Raw genomic sequence first — 27,214 nt, 5'->3', positions numbered from 1 at the left:
ATTAAAACATCATTTTTTTTATTGACTTGTTCACAGAACATACAGAGTTGAGCCAGTTCATCCGGAATAGTGTTAACATGTAAAGTGCAATTCACAAAAAGTGAGTTACTAAGGTTTTGGAAATGCTAGTAGCATGGGTGCATCAACCCTCGCAAACCACTCATTGTTACACAGCAAGCAAACACTGTAACAAAAAAATGTTCTGGCTAACATACAAAAGCAGGAACCAAAAAACAAAACCAAACCAGATGGTTTTACAATAAATAAAAAGGAGCATCCTTAACTTTTATTGTGCCAGTTATCACGAAGCTAAGAAGTCTTGTCCGTCAGCTTCAATAACAATTTTTTTTAACTTGTCAGTTTTTCTATTTTTTTTCTGTCACACAACTTTCCCCCCATTATTGAAGTATCACAACACTATTTGCAAAATTCCGATCATAATTCAATCTTCACTAAAAACCTTGCTCCTTCGCCTAAGTACAAATCATAAAAAGATTCTTGATTTCCAAAATCTAGCTTTCTTCCTATCAGAGATCTACGACCCACAGAACTATAGCGTTAATTCTACCTTGCTAGAGAAACATAAAACTTAAGAATTCTTTCCAAATGCACAGTGCAGCACAAGAGCAGCAATTCCCCATCCTACCTCCCAGTTTTACACATAAATAAAAGTCAGTTTAAATTACATAGATATTATTATTATTATTATTATTAATAATAAATATTAAATATCCCCTTTCCCCCTCCTTCAATTGCAGCAGCAAGGAATGTCCCCTTCCTGTTGCATAATGCCATGTCAGTTGAGTTCAAGTTTCTATGACGTCAGCCTTGCTTGGCAAGCTCCAGGCAGGAACGCACAAGCTGAGCTCCAAACCTCCTTTGTGTCCCTTTCTGCATCTTTACTTCTGCTTTACAAAGAGACTTTTTTCTAAAGGCCCACGAGCAATGCAATCCCTCCTCCTGACTTCCCAGTTTAGTCCCTTGTTCCGTTTCTCCCTCCAGCGAGAGGGGGAGATCGTTCGATCTTCAGAAAGCAGCTGGATTCTGCTGCAAAAAATGGGTGATGTCAAGAGCAGATTCCGAAGATCTGTCCTCTCCCCAGGACCACTCAGAAACATTGGCCACCGTGGCGATTTCCAAGGAGGGTGTTGATACAACGGGTTGCTCTGCGATTACGGGCTGTTCCAAAGGGACAGGCGGGATCAGAGATTCCCAGCCCTGCAGAGAGCAACCTGATGCGTTGTCTTCCAGTGTGGCTCCAGCAAGGAGGAGGTCGTCTTCTGCATTATAGATTTGGAAGAAGACAATGGTGAGGAGGATGAAGAGGAGGGTCTTAGCGTAGCTGCGCTCCTCAGTGGGATAGTAACGCTTCACCTGGGAAAGAGAAGCAAGAAAAGGGATTAGTGACACATTACCCCAAGGATAATCTCTGCATTTAGTTCAATGCCTTTGCAACAAAAGGATGCAGGGTCTTCTGTTTGGGTGGGTGGAGGGGTTGGACTAGATGACCTACAAGGTCCCTTCCACTCTGTTATTCTGTTCTGAAATAATGCCCTTTCCCTTGCCATGTACTGGCGGGGGGGAGGGGGATCCCTCCACTTGCAGGTATGATTCTGATTCTAAAACACAAAATGCACCATATCCATGCTGGCTGGGGAATTCTGGGAATGGAAGGCTGCCAATTCTGGGAATGGAAGGCTGCCAAGTCCAAAAAATTACAGCATTAGAAGGACATGGTGTAGGGTTCCTGCCTAGGCAGGGGGTTGGACTAGAAGGCCTCCAAGGTCCCTTCCAACTCTGTTGTTATGTTATGTTATGTTATGTTATGACCTATGGCGGCTGTCCCCTGCTGGTATTAACCAGGGATGATGGTTACACAGTCTCACAAAGCAGACAATTTGCCTCCAGAAATTGTGAATACTCCAACCTGGGAAGTTTTTAAAAGAGGAGATTGGACAACCATTTGTCAGAAATGGCACAGGGTTTCCAGCCCAAGCAGGGTGTGTGGACTTGAAGACCTCCAAGGTGCCTCTGTTATTCCAGGTTGAGAATAGCTACTCAGAACACTATTTTTCATCCATGGGGCTTTTAAGAGATGCGGACTTCAATTCCCAAGCCAGAATTCTGGGAATTGAAGTCCGCACCTCTTAAAAGCTGCCAAGGTGAGAAACACTGATTTAGGGACACCTCCTAAACCTTGCACAATTACTGGGAAATAACCCCTACTGAATAGCAGTGTGCAGCAGCTGTTAAAAAAGCCAACACAGCTCTGGGCTGCATAAACAGGGATAGAATCAAGATCACGTGAAGTGTTAGTGCCACTTTATAATGCCTTGGTAAGGCCACACTTGGAATATTGCATCCAGTTTTGGTCGCCACGATGTAAAAAAGATGTTGAGACTCTAGAAAGAGTGCAGAGAAGAGCAACAAAGATGATTAGGGGACTGGAGGATAAAACATATGAAGAACGGTTGCAGGAACTGGGTATGTCTAGTTTAACAAAAAGAAGGACTAGGGGAGACATGATAGCTGTGTTCCAATATCTCAGGGGCTGCCACAAAGAAGAGGGAGTCAGGCTGTTCACCAAAGCACCTGAGGGTAGAACAAGAAGCAATGGGTGGAAACTGATCAAAGAAAGAAGCAACTTAGAACTAAGGAGAAATTTCCTGACAGTTAGAACAATTAATAAGTGGAACGACTTGCCTTCAGAAGTTGTGAATGCTCCAACACTGGAAATTTTTAAGAAAATGTTGGATAACCATCTGACTGAGATGGTATAGGGTTTCCTGCCTGGGCAGGGGGTTGGACTAGAAGGCCTCCAAGGTCCCTTCCAACTCTGATGTTATGTTATGTTATGAATAGGTTAGGCTGCTTAAATGGGAGCAGCGCACCTGAATTTGCAAATGCACTAGACCCAGAATGCTTCCCTCACAGTTCCAATCCCCCTTCTCCTTGTCAACCCAGGACAAGAAGCAAATGGGTGGAAACTAAGGAAGGAGAGAAGCAACTTGGAACTAAGGAGAAATTTCCTGACAGTTAGAAGAATGAATCAGTGGAACAACTTGCCTGCGGAAGTTGCGAATGCTCCAACACTGGAAGTTTTAAAGCTGATGTTGGATAACCACTTGTCTGAAGTGGTGTAGGGTTTCCTGCCTAAGCAGGGGGTTGGACTAAAAGATCTCTAAGGTCCCTTCCAACTCTGTTCTATTCTATTCTAATTGGTATATAAGGTCTCCTGCTTGAGCAGTGGGTTGGACTAGAAGACCTCCAAGGTCCCTTCCAACTCTGCGACCAGAGGACCTGGGGACTTCAACTCCTAGAGTTCCCTCCAGCCAGCGAGCATCTTAAAAGGGGTCAAGACTGAGCAAGACAAGCCTTGGGTGGACCCAGTTATGCTCCCGTTCCTCGGACCTTGCTGCAAAATCATCCCCCCCCACCCCGCAACTTACCACTGGAGGGTAGAGGACTTTCCGGGAACGTCTCTTGGGCTTGCTGGCCTTGGTGTGGCTCCGATGGGCAGGATTCTTCTCGTCCTCCGGGAGAGGATCAAAAGTGAAGTATTGGGGCCCCGTAGGCGCGGTCCTGGAGATTTGGGGCATGCTGAGCGGTGGCAAGGTCGGTTTGCAGGCGTAGCACATAGTCGTCCGGCCGAGGCAGAGGCGAAAGCAATAAAAAAGCGGCTGAAAGCACTCAGACTGAGGAGCCGCTCGGCCGGATCCCGATTTATGAATGGGAGAGGCCACGCCTTCCCCGGCACCCCATTGGCTAAGCGGCCGTAGCTGTAAGACAGCTCAGACGGGAAAATCCGAACTTCGGCAGTTTTAATTCATGCAGGTGTAGGAATGTCACGCACAAGCAAGCCCGCGCGGGGGGGGGAAGGGGGGGGAAAGAGGAAGGGAAGGGAAGGAGATTGGTGCCAGCGAAAGCGGAGAAAAGGGCATTGTTTGCAAAACATGCGCCATCCCCCCACCGCCCTTTTTCTATATGGTACACCGCGGCCACTAAAAAAAGGAAAAAAATACACGGAGAGTTCGGTTCCCTTTTCCCAGCTCCAAGGATTTCCCTTGCAATCTTTGCAATCTCTTCTTGCTGCAAAGATTAAATAATAATAACAACAATAATAATAGCAACAACAATAACAATAGTGATACCCATTGTCATTGGGGCACTTGGTACCATGTCCAAGAATTTTATAAGATACATTAACAAATTGCAGCTTCCTGCAATAACACCGGCAGAACTGCAAAAAACTGTGCTACTTGGAACATTGTACATCTTAAGAAGGTACTTGGTTGATACCTAGAACGCTAGCAGCAACCCGTATCAACCATCAGCACCAGTTAGTGGTATTTGTGATGCATTTTTGAATGTTCAGTTGACTGAGTTTCATGTTTAATAAATAAAGTAAATAACAACAACAACAACGAGTTGGAAGGGACCTTGGAGGTCTTCTAGTCCAACCCCCTGCTTAGGCAAGAAACCCTACACCACTTCAGACAGATGGTTATCCAACCTCTTCTTAAAAACTTCCAGTGTTGGAGCGTTCACAACTTCTGGAGGCAAGTTGTTCCACTGATTAATTGTTCTAACTGTCAGGAAATTTCTCCGTAGTTCTAAATTGCTTCTCTCCTTGATTAGCTCCCATCCACTGCTTCTTATCCTGCTCTCAAGTGCTTTGGAGAATAGCTTGACCCCTCTTCTTTGTGGCAGCCCCTGAGATATTGGAATGCGAGAGAAATAGGTAGGCGATCTTTCAACCCCCTTGACAGTCTTCCCGCCCCCCAAAAATGTCAGTCTCCCTCCCCTCACACACATAATTTTTTTTTTGTGGTGTCGGGGTGCCCAGCTGTATCCAACATAATCTTAAACCACAGCCAGCAGAATGACTTGTCCTTGTGAAGGTGTCCAAGATCTGCTTTTGCTCTTAGCTGCAGTGTATTTATTTATTTATTTATTTCTCACCTTTACTATTTTTGTAAATAACTCAGTGTGCGGGGCAGGGGGTGGGGAGAGACATACCTAAATACCCCTTCCTTTTCCTATTTTCCCCAGAACAACTCTGTGAGGTGGGTTGGGGGCAAGGGTGAAATCCAGCAGGTTGTGACCAGTTCTGGAAAACCAGTAGGAGAAATTTTGAGCAGTTTGGAGAACCGGCAAATAGCACCTCTGGCTGGCCCCAGAGTGGGGTGGGAATGGAGATTTTGCAATATCCTTCCCCCAGGAGTAGGGAGGGAATGGGGATTTTGCAGTATCCTTCCCTTGGAGTGGGGATTTTGCAGTATCCTTCCCTGCCATGCCCACCAAGCCACACCATGCTTACCAAGCCACGCCCACAGAACCGGTAGTAAAAAAAATTGGATTTCACCACTGGTTGGGGGCTGAGAGAGAGTAACTGGCCCAGCAGTCCCTCAGCTGGCTTTTCGTGGGACTAGAACTCATGCTCTCCTGCTTTCTAGCCCTGATGCAGTGGTGGGTTTCAACCAGTGTAACAACCGGTTCACTTTGCGCACATGCTTTTTCAGAAAAAACAGGCCAAAAAAAGTGCCCTGAAAATGGGCAAAAAAAAAAAAGCCTCGAAAATGGGCCAAAAAAAGCCCCAAAATGGGCCAAAAAAAGGTCTGAAAATGGGGTGTGTGGAGGCAAAAAAAAATGGCCGCCGGGGCCATGGGTGGGGCTTCAGCAATATTCGGTCTATAAGACGCACAGACATTTTCACCCCCTTTTGGGAGACAAAAAAGTGTGTCTTATAGTCCGAAAAATACTGTAACCTTGGAGGACTGTCGTAACTTTGAATGGTTCCTAAGCCTCCCCACCCCCACCCCGTCATAATTTGAGGACTATCTGACTGTCATCCGCAGATGTCCTTTTCTCCTTTGCCTTAATGGAACCCGGAACAGCCTCTCCATCCATTCTGGCTGCACAAAGAACATTTGCTAATGATCTGGCACACTCTCCTTCTTGATGTCCTTGTTCCCGTTCTGAAGCGGGATTCAGGGATTCTCTCACACGCTCACTGCTGCTCTGCTCTGTCTCTAAATGCGTTTTAGTTAATAGGTGGGAAGTGCATAATCTACTGGGTTTTTAAAAAAAATATATATTATTATTGTGGAGCAGAACATTCTCTTGCATCGTCCCCTGTTCCACCCGTCTCCTCTCCCTCCATCCTTTGTCTTCCAGCTTTGGGGAAGAGAATTTGTTCTTGAAGTTTCTTTCAAAGTTTAATGCACTTTTGCCTCCAATTGTTTGATTGCAAAGGGATCAAGGTTTGTTTGCGGGTGAATAGCTGGCTCTAGGGCATTGCAGGCCAAAACAGCTAGGACACAACCACAGTTTTTTCACCCATGCCACCACTCTGCTAAATACCTAATTCCTACAGCGCTGCCTTATACCTCAGGATATTTACCCATGTAGTAGGGGTGTATTGCTATTATCCTTCTCATCTTTCCTAATTACCTTCTCCTATTGGTATCTTATGATTTACCACTTTGTACGTTCAGATAATCCTCAATTTATGTCCGCAGTTGAACCCAAAATTTATGTTGCTAAGTGAGAAATGTGTTAAGTGGGTTTTGCCCAGGGGTGAAATCTAAAAATTTTCCCTTACCGGTTCTGTGGGCGTGTCTTAATTGGTGGGCATAGCTTGGTGGTCAGGTGACCGAGTGGGCATGGCCAATAACAATAAATAATAAAAATAATAAACAAAGTACACAAAACAATAAGAAGTACCAAAAACCAACTTTCACACTTTACACACACACACCACAACACAACTGACTCACACACAATGTAAAAGCAGCTGTACTTCACCCAAGATGGCTCGTCCAACAAGCAGAAACCTCACACAACTACAAAAAGCTGAAAAACCAACTTTCACACTTTACATACACACAACACAACACAATACAACTGACTCACACACAATTTAAAAGCAGCTGCACTTCACCCAAAATGGCCCCTATAACAAGCAGGAACCTCACACAGCCACAAAAAGCTCAAAAACCAACTTTCACACTTTACACACACACAACACAATACAACTGACTGGTTTTGCCCTGTTTCATGACTTTTCTTGTCACATTTGTTAAGTGAATCAATGCAGTTGTTAAGTTAGTAACACTCAGTGGTGAAATCCATTTTTTTTCCCTACCGGTTCTGTGGGCGTGGCTTGGTGGGCGTGGTGTGGCTTGGTGGGCATGGCAGGGGAAGGATACTGCAAAATCCCTATTCCCTCCCCACTCTGGGGCCAGCCAGAGGTGGTATTTGCTGGTTCTCCGAACTGCCCAAAATTTCCGCTACCAGTTCTTCAGAACCCGTCAGAACCTGCTGGATTTCACCCCCTGGTAACACGGTTGCAAAGTGAATCTAGTTTCCCCACTGACTTCGCAAGTCAGAAGGTTGCAAAAGATGATCACATGATCACATCGCAGCCATCATAAGTGTGAAAAATTGGTCACAAGTCACTATTTTTAGTGCCATTGTAACTGTGAATGGTCACTAAGTGAACTGTTGTAAGTCAAGTCTGAGGGTTTATGCACTGGAGACAAATTCCTTTGTGTGTCTAATTGCACTTGGCCAATAAAGAATATTTTATTCTTCTATTCTGTTCATTTCTCCAGGGCTATTTTTTAACAACAAGACCAGTGGTGAAATCCAAATTTTTTTACTACTGGTTCTGTGGGCGTGGCTTGGTAGGCGTGGCAGGGGAAGGATACTGCAAAATCCCCATTCCCTCCCCACTCCTGGGGGAAGGATATTGCATAATCTCCATTCCCAGCCCACTTTGGGGCCAGCCAGAGGTGGTATTTGCCGGTTCTCCGAACTGCTCAAAATTTCCGCTACCGGTTCTTCAGAACCTGCTGAATTTCACCTCTGATCAAGACTCTTTGGTTTTCTGGATTTCCCAGGATCCCTCTAAATCCCAAAGGAACAATCAGCCCTTCAAAGTTACGCCAAATCAGGAAACAGATTCTTAATTGTGACTTTATTGTAGTAGGGCATAATAACAGGATCTTGAAAGGCAGTCAGATTTTGCTATACCAGCGGAATCAAGACGGGCTTAGTCTGAATGTCTTCTTCATATTTTCCATTTTTCCATTTTTTTGTGGTTTCACTTCTCTTAATGGTTCTTCCCTGCTAAGGTCATTTTCAAAATTCTTTACAAGGAACTATTTGAACAAATATCTTCCAGTGAACTTTTTCTAGTCTGAGAAAAAGAGCAGACCAATTTTGAGGAATGGTGTGGAAGCATTTCTCGTTTGCCCTGCGAAGCTCTGAAAAATAAAACTGATATTCCCTTTCCTTGAATTTAGGAGAGAATTTCAGAAAGTCATTTGCAGCCAAAGTGACTTCCATTGAAGAAAATGACATTAGTGTGATAACAGTGTAAGCAAGAGCAAGTATAGGGGATACAAAACATTTCAGTTAATAGAAGAGAATAGACTGGATTTTTTTTTTATTGGCCAAGTGTGATTGGACACACAAGGAATTTGCCTTGGTGCATGTGCTCTCAGTGTACATAAAATAAAAGATACGTTCATCAAGAATTCTAAGGTACAACACTTAATGATAGTCAATAAGCAATCAGGAAACAGTTTCAATATAAATTGTAAAGATACAAGCAACAAAGTTACAGTCATACAGTCATAAGTGGAAGGAGATGGGAAGATTAATAGTAGTGCAGATTTAGCAAATAGTTTGACAGTGTTGAGGGAATTATTTGTTTAGCAGAGTGATGGCATTCGGGAAAAATTGTTCTTGTGTCTAGTTGTTCTGGTGTGCAGTGCTCTGTAGCTTCGTTTTGAGGGTAGGAGTTGAAACAGTTTATGTCCAGGATGTGAGGGGTCTGTAAATATTTTCACAGCCCTCTTTTTGACTTGTGCAGTATACAGGTCCTCAATGGAAGGCAGGTTGCTAGCAATTGTTTTTTCTGCAATTAATTAAAAATAGAGTTGGCCCTTGCTTAATCTTCAAAAGCTAAGCAGGATTGGATTCAGTTGGTATTTGGATAGGAGACCACAAGGAGAGTTTGTGACTAACGAGAGGAAAAAGAGGAAGGGCATCCTGACTTTGAAGGGAAAAAAATCACCCAGTCAAGAAAACCTAGGAAGGAGAATCAGATACAGATAGTCCTTGATTTATGACCACAATTGACCCCCAAAATTTCTGTTGCTAAATACGACAATTGTCAAGTGAGTTTTGCCCCCATTTTATGGTCTTTCTTGCCACAGTTGTTAAGTGAATCACCGCGATTATTACATGAGTAACACGGTTGTTAAATGAGTCTGGTTTCCCCACTGACTTTATTTATTTATTTATTTATTTATTTTTCACATTTATATACCGCCCTATCTCCCTAGGAACTCAGGGCGGTTCACAGGCAATTAAAAATACATACATATACAAATACAAAATACAAAAATACATATATATACATATTTGCTCGTCAGAAAGTCGCAAAAGGGGATCACATGACCCTGAGACACAGCAACGGTCATAAATGTGAACCCGTTGCCGAGCTCCAAATTTTCATCGTGTGTTCCACGGGAACGGTCGCACGCGTGGGGGGGAAAAAAGGTGGTAAGTCACTTTTTCCAGTGCTGTTGTAATTTTGAACGGTCACTAAACAAATGGTTGTAAATTGAGGACTACCTTAAATAGGAATACAAAGGGGAAAACTGCCTACCAGTTGCACTGTTTAAGCCTGCCAAAGTTTGATAAGTTTGCAGAAAATAATTATTTTACCCAAAGGATCCTGGGACTGGATATAAGTCAGGTGGCACCCGTGCCCTTCGCCGTTGTTTTTGTGAGATGCAAAATCTCACTGACACACTTGCTCCAAAGGCTTGCAACCCCATTGTAAACATCCTGCCTGGAATACACCCCCATAATTACCTTCCACTCACTAGCGATCTGCGAACCTTGAAGCAGATAAACAGTCCATGCAATCTCCCAAGCAGATGGGCTAAATACAGATGTGGACACTTTGATTGTTCCATTTCCAAAGAAAACAGGGTGGGGGTGGGGGGGGGAATGTGGTTTTTCAAGCCAAGGTTACGTTATGCAATTGTCGTGACTCACAAATGGGATTTTACCGAGCATTCCAAAAACCGCATTTATCTTCTCATATCTTCCCATCATTTAAAAATCTATCCCCGCCCCATCGCCGCAAAAAACATTGGTCACAAAAGCCAACAGGAGCAGAGTTGTGCAATGTCTTTTGACTAATGGCCCTAGAAGCCATCTGCCTGGAAACTTTCTAAATCAGGGGTCTCCAACCTTGGCAACTTTAAGCCTGGTGGACTTCAACTCCCAGAATTCCCCAGGCAGCAAAGCTCTGGGAGTTGAAGTCCACCAGGCTTAAAATTGCCAAGGTTGGAGACCCCTGTTCTAAATCACTTTGTGAATAAAACAGAGCTGCCATATTGGAAAGATTCCAAAGCCTGTTTGTTGTTTTTGTTTGTGGTCCTACGTTCTGGTCTGCTTCTCGAAGCTTCGGGACAGACAGAGCTGAATGCAAGCAAATGTGGGATCCTGCAAACACGGCTGATACTACTCGCCCCATGCTCCTCGCTGTAAACTATGCTGGCTGGGGCTGCACAGGTAGTCTTCCTCTTACAACCATTCGTTGAGTGACCGTTCAAAGTTGCGAAGAAGTGAGTTATGACTGTTTTTCACACTTAGATTGCCGTTTCACAAGTTCAACATAGTACTCAGTTGCATTATTGCATAAAATAAGGAGGGGGAAAACAAATTTCAAGACCAAATAACAGAATAATGGAGCTGGAAGGGACCTTGGAGGTCTATCTAGTCCAACTCCCTGCCCAGGCAGGAAACCCTACAACATTTCAGACAAATGATTATCCATCATCTTCTTAAAAACTTCCAGTTTTGGAGCATTCACAACTTCTGGAGGCACGTCGTTCCACTGATTAATTGTTCTAACTGTCAAGAAATTTCTCCTTAGTTCTAAGTTGATTCTCTCCTTGATTGCTTCTTGTCCTACCCCCAGGTGCTTTGGAGAATAGCTTCACTCCATCTTCCTTTTGGCAGCCCCTGAGATATTGGAACATTGCTATCATGTCTCCCCTAGTCCTTCTTTTCATTAAACTAGACATACCAAGTTCCTGCAACCGTTCTTCATATGTTTTAGCCTCCAGTCCCCTAATCATCTTTGTTGCTCTTCTCTGCACTCTTTATAGTCTCCACATCTTTTTTATATCATGCTGACCGAAACCGGATGCAGTATTCCAAGTGTGGCCTTATATTGTAGTCAAACATTGATGTTACGAACACCGTTACAGTTTACAATTGTTACAATTATCAATATTACCATTGATATTAGACTACACTGTGGTCAAACATTGATGGTCAGGAAGGATTACAGATTTTTCTTCTTCTTCTCAGAGTCAGTATTGAAGGAAACCAGCATCTGTCTTGAAAATGAAAGAGCAAAACACCCCCAACATGAATTTTTAACCACTTTAGAAATAATGTGATTCCACAGGAAATTGAATGGAGGGGGCAGGAAATATCAGTTTCCCAGTAAGAATAAGATTTTGGATGTTTGGCTTCTCAATATAACATTTCAAAGATTCTAAGTTAGGGGTGATCGTTTTAAGCTGATGCAGAATCCGCCACTTCATGCTTATCCAAAAGTTGAGACAGGATTTGAGCAGTTCACATTTCTATCCTAAATGATCTTTTTTAGGTAGAAGAGAGGAAACTCAGTCATGAGAAACTGGCCATTATTTGGCAGAGTTGTAGAAAAAGTTTGTGACAAAAGAAAAAACTTTTTGGAGCGGTTAGGGTTATTGCTGGCGTTTAGCAGAAAGATAAATTGGGAATTTTTTTTGCAGCCTCGTAGTTTGCCAGGAGAGTGGGAATGAAGTACAGGTAGTCCTCGACTTATGACCACAATTGAGCCCAATATTTCTGTTGCTAAGCAAGACAGTTGTTGAGTAAGTGTTAATCAGTGGTGAAATGCAATTTTTTTTGCTACCAGTTCTGTGGGTGTGGTTTGGTGGTGGCGGGGTTATGTGACTGGGTGGTTTTTTTTACTTTTTTAAAGCATTTTTTACTACCTATTTGCCCAAAGTGGGAGTAAAAAATGTTTTAAAAAAGTAAAATAAAAAAAGGTTCCGATGATCACAGCTGTGCAGTGCAATCATCGGAACCTTTTAAAAAACTTTTTTGAAGCATTTTTTTACTACCGATTCAGACAAATGGGTAGTAAAAAATGCTTTAAAAAAGTAAAAAAAAAAAAAGGTTCTGATGATCGCACGGAACACAGTTGTTATCAGTACTGGTTTGCCCAAACCAGAGCAAACTGGTAGCATTTCACCCCTGGTGTTGCCCCATTTTTCTATCTTTCTTGCCACTGTTGTTAAGTGAATCACTGCAGTTGTTTAAGTTAGAAACACGGTTGTTAAATGAATCTGGTTTCCCCACAAACTTTGCTTGGCTGGTCTGACTCTGGGACACTGCAACCGTCTGAAATATGAACCAGCTGCCAAGCATCTGAATTTTGATCACGTGACCAGGGGGAATGCTACAACGGTCGTAAGTGTGAAAAACGGATACAAGTTAATTTTTTTTCACTACTGTTGTAACTTCAAACAGTCACTAAATGAATGTTTGCAAGTCAAGGACTATCTGTATTAATGAGAAGGAAATATTAATTTGACTAATGTAGGAAATATATATATTTTTTCTCTTGGAGTTCAACAATGGAAAGCAAAACATAATCGCAGGGCTGAGCATCACATACGCTTTCTAAATTTACAAGGTTCAATTCAACAGAAGCAACCACAGTTCCAGGCGCCTTTGCATTGCAAAGACACAATCTGCCACCCAGCTATTTTGGTGCAACTATTTCCTGGAATAAAAAGCAGAAATCCCCAGTCGAGCCACCCACAGGGATCCCGTATGCTTTCTTGTAAGAAGAATTAAATGCTGTAAGTTGTATGCTTAGTTGCCTATTAAACATTTGGACAGTGATTTGAAAATGATTTTAAAAGGCACCGATGACCTTTTAAAAGCAGATGTGATACATTTGGCCAAGTTTAAAAGAAAATAATGGAAACTTCAAGAGAAATGCTAAGATTTGTCGAGTGCAATAAAGCACCTCTAAAATAATGGAGATGTCAAGTGGAATTGGTTACCTCTTAATTATGATGTGCTTCCAGACACTTCTCATGGGCCACTGGATTTGATTTATGAAGTTTTTAGATATTTTAGTGAACAATAAATAAATAAGTGAGAAGGTAGCAGATTGCAAAGCAAATATAACATTCACTTCCGAGAAAGTTCAGATTCTGCAAAGCCGTGGAAGCAGTCCTACAAAATGAAAATCACGGATGTATCCCAATACTTTGGTCTGGAAAAGCTGTCCATCCAACCACCACCCCTCCAAAAAGGAAGGAAGGAAGGAAGGAAGGAAGGGTGTCCAGACAGTCGCTCCTGTTGGCTGTCTGAACAAGTGGCGTTTTCTTGGAAGGATTTCAGAAGTGGTCTGCCATTGCCTCTTTTAACATAACATAACATAACAACAGAGTTGGAAGGGACCTTGGAGGCCTTCTAGTCCAACCCCCTGCCCAGGCAGGAAACCCTACACCATCTCAGTCAGATGGTTATCCAACATTTTCTTAAAAATTTCCAGTGTTGGAGCATTTACAACTTCTGAAGGCAAGTCGTTCCACTTATTAATTGTTCTAACTGTCAGGAAATTTCTCCTTAGTTCTAAGTTGCTTCTTTCTTTGATCAGTTTCCACCCATTGCTTCTTGTCCTGCCTTCAGGTGCACTGGAGAATAGCTTGACTCCCTCTTCTTTGTGGCAGCCCCTGAGATATTGGAACACAGCTATCATATCTCCCCTAGTCCTTCTTTTTGTTAAACTAGACATACCCAGTTCCTGCAACCGTTCTTCATATGTTTTCTGGCAGTGAGAGAGTGACAGGCTCCAAGTGCCTAAAGTGGGACTAGAACTTTTTTTTATTTTTTTTTATTTTTGTCACACAGTATATATAAGCATAAGCATGAAATAATTATACAATATATAAACATATATATGAGTATGTAATAACTATATTAATTGGATATAACGAAAGGAAACAATAGGACAGGAACAGCAGGCATGTTTGTGCTCTTATACAAGCCCCTTACAGACTTCTTAGGAATGGGGTGAGGTCAATAGTAGACAGTTTTTGGTTGAAGCTTTGGGGATTTGGGGAAGAGACCACAGAGTCAGTAACAGAGTTGTTACTGAAGTCATATTTTCTGCAATCAAGATTGGAGCGGTTAACATTAAGCTTAAATCTTTTGTGTGCTCGTGCATTGTTTCAATTGAAGCTGGTCTCCCAGTTTTTAGCATCATACCTCAACCACTAAGCCACTATACCAAATTGGCTCACTTTCAAGACGGCTAATTTCAACAAATTGGAGACCTCAACTTACATGCTGTGCAACCATCTAGGGCAGGGGTTGGCAACCTTAAACCCTCAAAGAGCCACAAAGGTCCTAACCGGAAGCCCTCCATTCAATTCTGGAGCCGACCGGAAGTCCAGTTTCCCTACCATAGAGTCTCCTCCTGGTGCAGTGACCTTTTTCCTCTACCTGTCCTAACCAAAAGCCCTATCAATTGTGGAGCCGACCGGAAAACCTGCCCCTTGCCATAGAGTCTCCTCCTAGCATGCCATGTTCCCCCCCCCACAACCGAAAGCTCCTCTCAAAATTGTGGCACCGACCAGCGACAGGGAGCCGCAGCAGAGGGATAAAAGAGCCACATATGGCTCCAGAGCCACAGATTGCTGACCCCTGATCTATAGGAAGAATAGAATAGGTGATATCTGGCTCAACAGTAGTAACTGCAAGAGGGATCGTGGAGTCGTAATGGACGATCACTTGAATATGAGCCAACAGAGTGCTGCAGCTGCCAAAAAAGCCAATGCAATCCTCAGCTGCATTAATAGAAGGATAGAATCAAGATGACGAGAAGTGTTAGTACCACTTTATAATGCCTTGGTAAGGCCACACTTGGAATACTGCATCCAGTTTTGGTCTCCATGATCTAAAAAAGAAATTGAGACTCTTGGAAGAGTGCAGAGAAGAGCAACAAAGACGGTTAGGGGACTGAAGGCTAAAACGGTTGCTAGAACTGGGTATGCCTAGTTTAATGAAAAGTAGGATTAGGGGGTGACGTGATAGCAGTGTTCCAGTATCTATGGAGTTGCCACAAAGAAAAGGGGGGGTCAACCTATTCTCCAAAGCCCCTGAAGGCAGGACAAGAAGCAATAGATGGAAACTAACCAAGGAGAGAACCAATTTAGAAATAAGGAAAATTTTCCTGATAGTGAGAACAATAAACCAGTGGAACAACTTGCCTCCAGAAGTTATGGGTGCTCCAACACTGGAGGTTTTCAAGAAGAGATTGGACAACCGTTTGTCTGACTCTGAAATGATTATAGAGTTTCCTGCTTGAACAGGGGGTTGGACTAGAAACCTTCCAACTCTGTTATTCTGTTATTATTTGCCATTGCATGGTTTCGAAATTTGTTTTTGCTCACCTCTTTCCTTATTTTATGCAATAATGCAACTGAGTACTACGTTGAAGTTGTGAATCAGCAGAATCTAAAGTGCCTTTTTTAAGTGGGGGGTACGGGAAACTACTTTGCAGAGTTCTTTAATGATGAGTACCGGTTGTTAGTGCATACTGAAAAGTTTGGTTCATGTATTACATCAATTCCTAAGTGGATTGTTTGTGTTCTGCTTAACATGTTGTGCAAACTTATCGGTTGCGGTTTCTAAGCCATGAGCACTTCTGCACCAGACCGTCTCCACTACCCAATCCACTCCAAATTAGTTTAAAACTCTCTCCAGAAAGGGAAGACCGTGAGTTGAAGCTTTGCAAAACAGAGAAATAAAATTCTTTGGCAGGAGATGTCCCGAGTGAAGAAATGGACCCATTACCCCATAAAGAGGACGAAGCAAAGGAAAGCAGAATTCTGGGGCTGATAAAGAAATAAGATTAGATTCTGCAGTTGTTGATCGTTCTTACAAATGCTTGTTTTGCATCTGTAGAGAAAAATAATTTCAAGCTGCGTCCTTGAATCTGCCCAGCTAAGCTGATGAGACCATGTTTTGTGGCTCTACAGAAAAATTCATCATCATGCCTAGATTGAAATTCTGACTATCATTGTTCTCTTGGCAGCTTATCAGGATACGCTAAAAATATCTCACCACCAGCAATCAGCACCCAGATGAGCATAGATTAACATGAGATGAAAAAATCAAGAATTAAACCAGTCCTTGACTTACAACAGTTTGTTTAGTCACCGTTCAAAGATACAACGGCACTGAAAAAAGTGATTTAGGACCATTTCTCACCACTTTCAAACAAACAAACAACAACAGAGTTGGAAGGGAGCTTGGAGGCCTTCTAGTCCAACCTCCTGCCCAGGCAGGAAACCCTACACCATTGCAGACAGATGGTTATCCAACATTTTCTTAAAAATTTCCAGTGTTGGAGCATTCACAACTTCTGCAGGCAAGTTGTTCCACTTATTAATTGTTCTAACTGTCAGGAAATTTCTCCTTAGTTCTAAGTTGCTTCTCTCCTTGATTAGTTTCCACCCATTGCTTCTTGTTCTACCCTCAGGTGCTTTGGAGAACAGCCCGACTCCCTCTTCTTTGTGGCAACCCCTAAGATATTGGAAGACTGCTATCATGTCCCCCCCAGTCCTTCTTTTCATTAAACTAGACATACCCAGTTCCAGCAACCGTTCTTCATATGTTTTAGCCTCCAGTCCCCTAATCATCTTTGTTGCTCTTCTCTGCACTCTTTCTAGAGTCTCAACATCTTTTTTACATCGGGGCGACTAAAACTGAATGCAGTATTCCAAGTGTGGCCTGACCAAGGCATTATAAAGTGACACTTACGACCATTGAAGCATCCCTATGGTCATGTGATTTACATTTGGATGCTTGGCATATGGTACATATTTATGATGGTTGCAGTGTCCTGTCCAGTGGGGGGGGCACCTGATCCCCTTTTGTGACCTTCTGACAAGTGAAGTCAATAAGGAAGCCAGATTCACTTAACAACTGTCTTACTTAACAGCTGGAATGATTCACTTAACAAACGTGACAAGAAAAGGCGTTAAACTCACGTAACACATTTATCACTTAGCAGCATAAATTTTGGGCTCAATTGTGGTCATGCGTCTAGGACAGTGACGGCAAATCTTTTCGGCACCGAGTGCTGAAAAGGGAGTGCTTGTGCACGCTTGCGCTTTGCATGCGTTTGCCTGGGCGAGGAGCTGCCAAAGAGGTTGCAAAAAAAAAAATGCTTTTAAAAGGCTCTGGTGATCCCAGCCGAGTTGCCTGATCGTCAGAGACTTTTTTTTCTTAAGGCTTTTTTCTTTTGTTTTAACGAAAAAAACAAAATGCTTTTAAAAGAAAAGAAAAGCCTCTGACGATCAGGCAACTCAGCTGGGATCGTCAGAACCTTTTAAAAGCGGTTTTTTACAATCTCTTAGGCGGAAAAATGCTTTTAAAAGTAAAAAAAAAAAAGTTGGCCACACCTACCCAGTCACATTACACCCCCCCAAGCCACGCCCACAGAACCGGTAGTAACAAATTTTACATTTCACCACTGCTGTATATATTATGGCTGGTAATAATAATTACTTTAGAATAATTACTTTAGAAAATAATAATTACTTTAGAACAGGGGTGAAATCTAAAAATTTCCCCTACCAGTTCTGTGGGCGTAGCTTAATTGGTGGGCGTGGCTTGGTGGTCAGATGGCTTGGTGGGTGTGGCCAATAACAATAAATAATAAAAATAATAAACAAAATATAAAAAAACAATAAGAGGTACCAAAAACCAACTTTCACACTTTACACACACACAACACAACACAACTGACTCACACACAATGTAAAAGCAGCTGCACTTCACACTTCACACAGCCACAAAAAGCTCAAAAACCAACTTTCACACTTTACACACACACTACTAACACACACACACACACACACATACACACACACAATATGCCACATACAGCTTTCTTAGATTTTGTGTGTTTGTGTAGTTAGAGTGAAACACTACAGAAACACACCAAATCTCAAAAAGCTGCACAAATATTTTATTTTATTATTTTATTTTATTTGATCGTGGACTTCAAATCCCAGAGTTCCTCAGCCAGCAAAGCCAGCCAGTTGATCACCGAGGAAATAGATTAGCTGAGCGATTGATTCTGTCTGGCTGAAACTGAAACTGCTTTCCGGCTAGAAAAAGAGCCATGTGTTCATCAGTAATCAGGTAAATGCCTTAGAATCTCTACTCTTACTTGTAGAAAACATGTTTTCTACAAGTAAGAGTCCAAGTAAGGTTCTGCTGATGTGGAACTAAGGTGAGATCGCCAGAGGAGACTTTAAATTTATTTTTTTTAAGTTTAAAGTCTCTGCCGATCTCAGCTGAGGGGCGGGATCCTCAAAGGCTTTTTTTTAACTTTTAAAGGCCTGTTTCGGCTGAAGCAAAACCTGCTTTTAAAAGTAAAAACAAAAAAAACCTCTGCAGATGGTGTGGTTCAGCAGAGGTGGGGGGGCGGGGCCAGGGATTTTTGGTACCGGTCCTCCGAACTAGCAGCCGCCATCACTACTGAATCGCGCAATCCGGTCCGATCCGGGAGCATTTCACCCCTGCTTTAGAAGGCCAGATCCTGAAAATGAAACTGAAATACCTTGGCCACCTAATGAGAAAGAAGGACTCAGTGGAGAAGAGCCTAATGCTGGGAAAGATTGAGGGCAAAAGAAGAAGGGGACGACAGAGAACAAGGTGGCTGGATGGAGTCCCTGAAGCAGTAGGCATGAGCTTAAATGGACTCCAGAGGATGGTAGAGGACAGGAAGGCCTGGAGGAACATTGTCCATGGGGTCGCGATGGGTCGGACACGACTTCGCAACTAACAACAACAAAATAATAATTCCCAAGGGTGCATAAGTTTTAGAGATTTAGGTGTGCCCTTTCTTTTACTGCTCCAGTTGCAAAGTTTTCTACATGCAGAGCCTTGCCCTGGGCTCACCCTGCCATTAAGAAGGGGCGAGGCCGCCCCTCCCCTCCCGATGGCCGTATGACGAAAGGGCAGCCAAGGGCTGGTGTCAGTTCTGAGAATTTGGATATCCTGGGTGGGGCAAGAAGAGCTGCCAGTGGAAAACGCTGACCCAGCAAAGGAAATGGCCAGGGCCTCCCGAGTTTAGAAATGAAGTGGGAAGTTTAAATTTGTTTAAAAAGTTAATTGAAAGGATGGGCACGTTTATATTGTGCACTCCCGTGTCTGCACAGTCAACTCTTTGGGGCGGGGGGGAAATGAAATTGAACAGATAATGTGATTTCTCCTTTTCAATGACATTATTAGACCATTGTGTTAGAGTAAAGAATTATAGAAAATCATTGCCATCGAGTGGCTGTCTAACCAGTCCTCCTTCCTTCCTTCCTTCCTTCCTTCCTTCCTTCCTTCCTTCCTTCCTTCCTTCCTTCCTTCCTTCCTTCCTTCCCTCCCTCCCTCACTCTACCACAGGGCAGTGGTGAAATCCAAATTACCAGTTCTGTGGGTGTGGCTTGGTGGGCATGGTGTGGTTGGTGGGCATAGCTTGGTGTGTGTGGCAGGGGAAGGATACTGCAAAATCACCATTCCCTCCACACTCTGGGGCCAGCCAGAAGCGGTATTTGCCAGTTCTCTGAACTACTCAAAGTTTCCGCTGCCGGTTCTCCAGAACCTGTCAGAACCTGCTGGATTTCACCCCTGCCCCAGGGGTGTCAAAGTCGATCTCATTGAGGGCCACATCAGGGTTGTGTTTGACCTCAGAGGGCTGGGGTCGGGAGGTGTGGCCAGGGATGGGTATGGCCATGGTGGATGTGGCCATGGTGGGCATGACACAGGACCACACCTCCGCACACATGGGTTTATACATTTATAAAAATAGACATTTCTGTGATTTTGTTTTTTTTAAATACATACTTGATTTACTTCAGTGGGTTTCAGCAGGTTCTGACCGGTTCTGGAGAATCGGTTGCAGACATTTTGAGTAGCTTGGAGAACCGGTAAATACCACTTCTGACTGGCCCCGCCCCCATCTCTTCTCTGCCTCCCAAGTCCCAGCTGATCGGGAGGAAATGGGTATCTTGCAATAGTGGGGTGGGAATGGAGATTTTGCAATATCCTTCCCCTGCCACGCCCACCAAGCCTGCCATGCCCACCATGCCACACCCACAGAACTGGTAGGAAAAAAATTTGAAACCTACCACTGATCTACTTGGTCACCCTATGAGAGAGAGAGAGAGGCCAGATCAAGAAACTGACTCCACAGAAAGACTAGAAGTGTAAATTACTGACAGAGGCTATAGTAGCAGAATCCTCCAAGCCGGAAAGGTAAAATATTTTACCTTTCCTCCCTGTTATAACTTTCTGAGTCAAGGACGGCCTCTTGCAGCACTCTGGCAGGCAAAACAGGGTGTGAGGAGCCTGCGCGCACACACCCCCTCACCCTGGAAGCCAAGAGTGCTGCAGGATGCTATCCAGGTCCAGAATGTCCCAGTGATAGACAATCATTAGAATGATATTGGTATTTCAAGCAGCAATTGAATTTTTTGTGACCAAAGAAAATGGACAGCATTTCTAAAAAGAAACCAGAGTTTTCTTGCCAACATATAGTAAGACGCCCTGAAGATCACAGGAAGAAATATAACAAGAAATGTGGACTAAGCCAAGCCAGAGCAAACACTTTCTTACATGATAAAGTCAGCCTCAACAGTCAAACATTTAGTCTAAATCCTCCTTGTTAAGCTAGAGCTGAACAAATTGTAAAGGAGGGTTCATACTGATTTTAAATATTTTTGTTCAGTCCCAAAATTCACGGTCCAGGAAATGATAGTCCTGAGGAAAGAAAAGTATGGGCTAGGTCCTATAAAAATATTTACTGTAAGATAGACGCTTTGCGGTCAAGCCAACAGTCAATCAATCACTACAACAGTGTAGTGTTATGAGCACATGGATGCAAATATCTTGGCAGCGGTATAGAGAAGGGTTGCCATTCCTTTTTTCTAGGGAGTATTGAGGGTTTTTTCCCAGTCTAGCCTTGTAGGAAGTTAGCACCCACCCCTCTCCTAAAAGAATGAAATATTTTAGAAAATATTTAAAAAAGGCAGAATATTATATTTCCCTGGATGAGAGAAATGGAGAAACATGTTTTAAGGACAAGGCAGCTCCCTGCAACTTCCTGCCACCCCACACTTTTGTCAATGGGCCATTAAGGCCTCAGCCAAGCTCACTCATTCCCCCCACCCTTGTCATTAGGCCAGAGGCAGAAACTCATTCTCTCCACCTTTGTCAATGGATCATCATCTGCAACACAATAGGACCCACCTAGCAACAGAAACACACCACATGACACCGGGGAAGATTACATCAGCCAGCAAGGCTAGCTAAGACCCCCATCCCCTGGGAGTCTGACAACCAATTAGGATACTCTTCCTGTGCCCCAGAAAGTTCAAAGCTCAGAGAAAGCATAAAGCCAGGAAGTGCACAGGATCTCATCCCTTTCTGTTCAGGAACTCAAGCCATGTGATCCCGACCACCATTAAACCATCTTTCCAAGCAGTCTCCATGTTTCCAGTGTCTTTATCCCACTTGGAACTGAACCCAGATGGACATTTCTTTAATAGCCTAAAGCTCTGAGATTTTCTGGTGCTCTCCTATGTACTGTACATTATAACCAATCTCACTTCGCTTTCAAGCCCAGACATGTTACCATCTGCTAAGAGGTTTCTTGCTCTGCTCTCTCCTTAGTTCCTTTCTCATCAGGTTAAGAGGAAGATCAGGGGTGTCAAACACACAGCCCGCAGGCCAGATGCATCATGTGCTGGCCCTGCCCCTGCCCGGTTTAGCGAAGGTGGGGGACAGTCCTGACACATCACCTATGACACTGCCGTGATGATGCGAATTTGACACCGCTGAGATAGATGGAAAATTTGGGCTCCTTGAATTGAATGGAATGGATGTTACTCAGGGGTGGGTTCTACTTACCTCCGCTACCGGTTCGCAATGGGAGCACACCAGAGGTGGGTTTCAGCAGGTTCTGATCAGTTCTGGAGAACCGGTAGCAGAAATTTTGAGTAGTTCGGAGAACTGGTAGTAAAAATTCTGACTGGCCCCATCCCCATCTATTCTCTGCCTCCTGAGTCCCAGTTGATTGGGAGGAAATGGAGTGGTGTGAGAATGGAGATTTTATAGTATCCTTCCACTGCCATGCCCACCAAGTGATGCCTACCAAGCGATGCCACGCCACCAAGCCACACCCACAGAACCGGTAGTAAAAATTTTTGAAACCCACCGCTGGAGCGCACGTGTGCTTCTGCGCATGTGCAGATCGTCCGTGATGATGTCCGGCCGGGTGGGCGGAGCCTCCCATCGCCGTTACTATCAGTCCGCAAGAAGCGGACCTAACCGGGAGCAACCCACCACTGATGCTACTACCATGTTTCCCCAAAAATAAGACCTGGTCTTATTTTCGCCCCCTCCAAAAGAGGTATTAGGTCTTATTTTTGGGGATGTCTTTTCCACTATCTGACCTCGCAGCAGCTGCGCCAACAGCCGCGCCCAGCAGGACCACATGTGCGGCCAATGCTGGCCCACTTCTGCAACCGCTTGCCACCGGTCATGTGCAGCCCCACCCCCGGCCTCCATTTTGTTGTCAGAGGCCTTCAGGAAAGCCCTCCGCAGCTGAGAAATAAACTCCAAATTGACACGCATGGTGCCCATTTCACCACCAGAGGCCTTTCAGCGTCAATCCAGAGCTTGTTTCTCAGCTGCACTGACCTTTCCGAATGCCTCTGATGGTGAAATGGAGATTGGGGGGGGGGGCGACACACATAAGTGGTGGCAAGCAGCTGCAGAATAAGTGGGCTGGTAAGGTGAGGCAGATGTCATGGTGTGGGAGGTTTGGCTGCAACTGTCCTAAGCAGGGGTGAAATCCAAATTCTTTTACTACCGGTTCTGTGGGCATGGTTTGATGGGTGTGGTGTGGCTTGGTGAGTGTGGCAGGGGAAGGATACTGCAAAATCTCCATACCCACCCCACTCCAGGGGAAGGATGCTGCAAAATCCCCATTCCCTCCCTACTCCTGGGGTAAGGATATTGCAAAATCCCCATTCACACCCCACTCTGGGGCCAGTCAGAGGTGGTATCTGCTGGTTCTCTGAACTACTCAAAATTTCTGCTACCGGTTCTCCAGAACCTGTCAGAACCTGTTGGATTTCACCCCTGCTAAGGTAAGCTGGTGCAGGGCACATGGGGCAACTCTACCCCCCATCCCTGCCCTAGCTTGATTTTTACCCATGCACCTCGCCCTACCTCATGCAACCAGGTGCAATGAAATGGGTGAGGTCTTAACTAGGGCTTATTTTGTGGGGTGGTTGGGACATATTCGCACATGTAAAAATCAAGGTAGGTTATTTTTGGGATAGGTCTTATTTTCAGGGAGACACGATATTACGTAGATACGGGCTACGTCATGCTTTGCTACAGGGCTGGCTGAAAAGTTGATTTACTTTCTGATGGGGCCTTTCTCAAAGATTCCCCAGGAGAGGACACTTGTACAGTAGTGGTGGGTTTCAATTTTTTTTACTACCAGTTCTGTGGGTGTGGCTTGGTGGGCGTGGCATGGCTTGGTGGACGTAGCTTGGTGGGCATGGCATGGGAAGGATACTGTAAAATCTCGATTCCACCCCACTCCAGGGGAAGGATGCTGTAAAATCTCATTCCCATCCCACTCTAGGGGAAGGTTACTGCAAAATCCCCATTTCCTCCCAATCAGCTGGGACTCAGGAGGCAGAGAATAGATGAGGGCGGGGCCAGTCAGAATTTTTACTACCGGTTCTCGGAACTACTCAAAATGTCCGCTACCAGTTCTTGAGAACTGGTCAGAACCTGCTGAAACCCACCTCTGTTGTACAGGTAGCCCTTGACTTACAACAGTTCATGCAGTCGCAGTTCAAAGTTACAAAAAAGTGAGTTTTTCACACTTCCGGGCCCTGCAGCATCCCCACGGTCACGTGTTCGAAATTCAGACTGAGTGTTATGATGGTTGCAGAGTGGGATCCCCTTTGGTGACCTTTGACAAGCAAAGTCAATGGATAAACCAGATTCACTTAACCAATGGGTTACTAACTTAACAAGCGCAGTGGTTCACTTAAGAATGGTGGCAAGGAAGGTCATAACTCACTTCACAAATGTCTGGCTTAGCAACATTTAGGGCTCAATTGTGTTTGTTAAGTTGAGGACTACCTGTGTGGACTGCCTACTACGGATTTTTAAGGATTGTTATGGATGTCAAACTTTGGCTAGGCTTTAGGCACCAACTTCAATCTTGTCAAACCCAGAACACCCCCCTCCGCAAATAACATAAATTTCTCAGAAAAAGTTCAGACTTGCCTCTTATATGAGGGTATAAGGCAGTGGTAGTCAACCTGGTCCCTACCGCTCACTAGTGGGAGTTCCAGCTTTCATGGTGGGCGGTAGGGGTTTTGTCCGATACTGAAGCACTTTCCTTTTTTTTTAATTTAATTGACTTTTTAAAAAAAATTCATAGCATTATTTAAAGAAGTTTTCATTAGGTTTTCATAAAATTTCCCGTGACAATTTAAATTTCTGAAAATATACTATTTGTACCGCCCACGCATTAGTTTAGTTCACGTTACGTAAGTGAAACTAAATGGCACTATAGTGCGACCGCAAACAAAAGAGCCTCGTCCCAGAATAGCTCACGCATCTCCCCCCATACCACCCAGCTGTAACAGACAAGCAGAGCTGGTAGCTGGTGCCCCCCTCAAACCCAATCCACGATGCGCGAGAGGCATGTGCAGGCGACAATACATGGTGCATTACTGTGGAACCGGTGGGTGGTTAGAAAATTTTACTACTAACAGAGATACAAAAGTGGGCGGTACATATAAAAAGTTTGACTACCCCTGGTATAAGGCTTCTAAAGTGGTTACTGGTGCCCACAAACTGCTTCTTCCTAACTGAAGGGGCTTTTGAGCCACATAGCTTCTACCCAGTGGTGGATTTCAAACATTTTAGCAAGGGATTGTCTGCCTGGTTGCTGGGTGGGCGTGGCCATGGTGGGTGTGGCCTAGTCAGTCTGTACCACGACGGGGAGTTGGGGGCATTTTTGTCCTCCCTGGGCTCTGGAGGTTTTCCTCGAGGCTCCGGGAGGGCTAAAACAGCCTCCCCAGGCTCCAGAGTCCCTCTGGAGGCTGGAAACGGGCCCTACATTTCCAGTAGGCCTGTTTTTCGCCCTCCTTCAGCTTCCACGCCTGTCTTGCACTTACTTGAATCCAAAACAGGCCGCGTGGGGACTCCTGGGAGGGGCAGAGTGGGCAGGCCAGCCAGGAATGGGATTTGGGGGGTTCTCTGACCTGCACAGAATCTTAACTAGAGGTTCTCCCGAACCCCTGCGAACCCCCAGCAGCCCACCCCTGCTTCTACCCATGTGTATTCGTTCTAAAGCCAGCTGAGTGTGCCATGGCCTTGCAGAGAAAGCCCCATTACAGGTAGCCCTCAAGTTACAGCTTTTCATTTAGTGACCATTCGAAGATACGACAGCACTGAAGAAAGTGACCTAGGACCGCTTTTCCCACTTACAACCGTTGCAGCAACCCCACAGTATATGTGAATAAAATTCGGACGCTTCCTATTTATGACGGTTGCAGTGTCCCGGGGTCATATTGTGGGAAGGACCCTCCCACAAGAGGATGAAATATTCCGGGGAATATTAAAAGAGGCAGAATTTTATATTTCCCCAAAGGAGAAAAATCTTAACGAAGGCAGAAAGCAGCCCCAATCTTCCTCCCATAGGTCTCAAGTCTTTAGAGATGGATATTTTGTACCTGTTAAAAAAGCCAGGCTATCCTATTCATAAACAAAATGCCTTCAAACACAGCTCCCACAAATGGCTGGAACTGATGGGATTAAGAATTTACATTGCCCCACCCAAATTCTAAGGGGACGCAGTGGCTCAGGGGCTAGGACATTGAGATTGTCGATCGAAAGGTCGGCAGCTCAGCGGTTCGAATCCCTAGTGCTGCCGTGTAACAGGGTGAGCTCCCGTTACTTGTCCCAGCTTCTGCCAACCTAGCAGTTTCGAAAGCACGTAAAAATGCAAGTAGAAAAAATAGGGACCACCTTTGGTGGGAAGGTAACAGCATTCCGTGCGCCTTTGGCCTTTAGTCATACCAGCCACATGACCACGGAGACATCTTCGGGCAGCGCTGGCTCTTTGGCTTTGAAACGGAGATGAGCACTGCCCCCTAGAGTCGACAACGACTAGCACGTATGTGCAAGGGGAACCTTTACCTTTACCTTTACCTAAATTCTAAGGACAGGACGTGACCTTTAGGAAATAATAGGATTAACCCACCACCATTATAATAATAAAATACACAAGGCTCACTAGACTGTACAACCCCCTGGAGCATCTCAATCTCTAAACCCCAGAGCCCTGTAAAAATCCACCTATTCACCCAGCCAATTGGTCAGCCACCCTGGAAACTTTGCTTCTGTCACTGAAGTTTCTGGAAAACCAAATAAACAGAGATCTTATTTCCTTCTAGCCAGCCTCCATTTTATTTCCAGTGGGTTTTTTTTTCCTCCCGGCTTGGAACCAGGCTGGATTTTTCTTCCAACAATCTGATACCCTTTTGCGACCTTCTCACAAGCAGAGTCAAGAGGGAAGAAAGATTCACTTTATAACCGTGTCACTAACGTAACAACAGCAGTGATTCGCTGAACAACCGTAGCAAGAAAGATTGCAAAGTGGGGCGAAAACTCATTTAACAACCGTCTCGCTTAGCAACAGAAACGTTGGTCTTGATTGTGGTCATAAATCAAGGACTACTTGTAAAATGATGAGGTTGCTTTCCCAGTCAAATCCGCCCGGATGCCCTGTTTCTAGTTATAATCTGAGCAGGGGGAGGCCTGTGATGATGTACAAGTTGGCAACTGGTCTGGCTGAAATGCAAATTTTACACATGGCGAAGAAATGTTGTGTTGTTGTTTTTTTACCTCAAAGCCTGCAAACAGCCTGGGCATTTCCTTAAAATGTATTCAGCTTCCCTTTTTCTCGTTCAGCTGTGAGACATATCCTTCTTGGCTCCCA

At 44.3% G+C, this 27,214-nt stretch overlaps 1 protein-coding gene across 1 annotated transcript; it reads right to left on the bottom strand.

Moving 5' to 3' along the window:
- Nucleotides 1-360: 360 nt before the first annotated feature.
- On the bottom strand, nt 361-3,702 carry IER3 (immediate early response 3). Its single transcript, XM_058166879.1, has 2 exons — nt 3,450-3,702; nt 361-1,374 (listed from the first exon to the last, which is right to left on the bottom strand). The coding sequence occupies exons 1-2, from the start codon at nt 3,636-3,638 to the stop codon at nt 1,027-1,029; spliced, it is 537 nt and encodes a 178-aa protein (XP_058022862.1). The 5' UTR covers nt 3,639-3,702; the 3' UTR covers nt 361-1,026.
- Nucleotides 3,703-27,214: the final 23,512 nt, after the last annotated feature.

This window comes from Ahaetulla prasina, chromosome 2, assembly GCF_028640845.1.
Source record: "Ahaetulla prasina isolate Xishuangbanna chromosome 2, ASM2864084v1, whole genome shotgun sequence".
Lineage (NCBI taxonomy): Eukaryota > Metazoa > Chordata > Lepidosauria > Squamata > Colubridae > Ahaetulla > Ahaetulla prasina.
The sequence above is the reverse complement of the archived record's forward strand: the minus strand, read 5'-3'. Positions and strand labels throughout refer to the sequence as shown.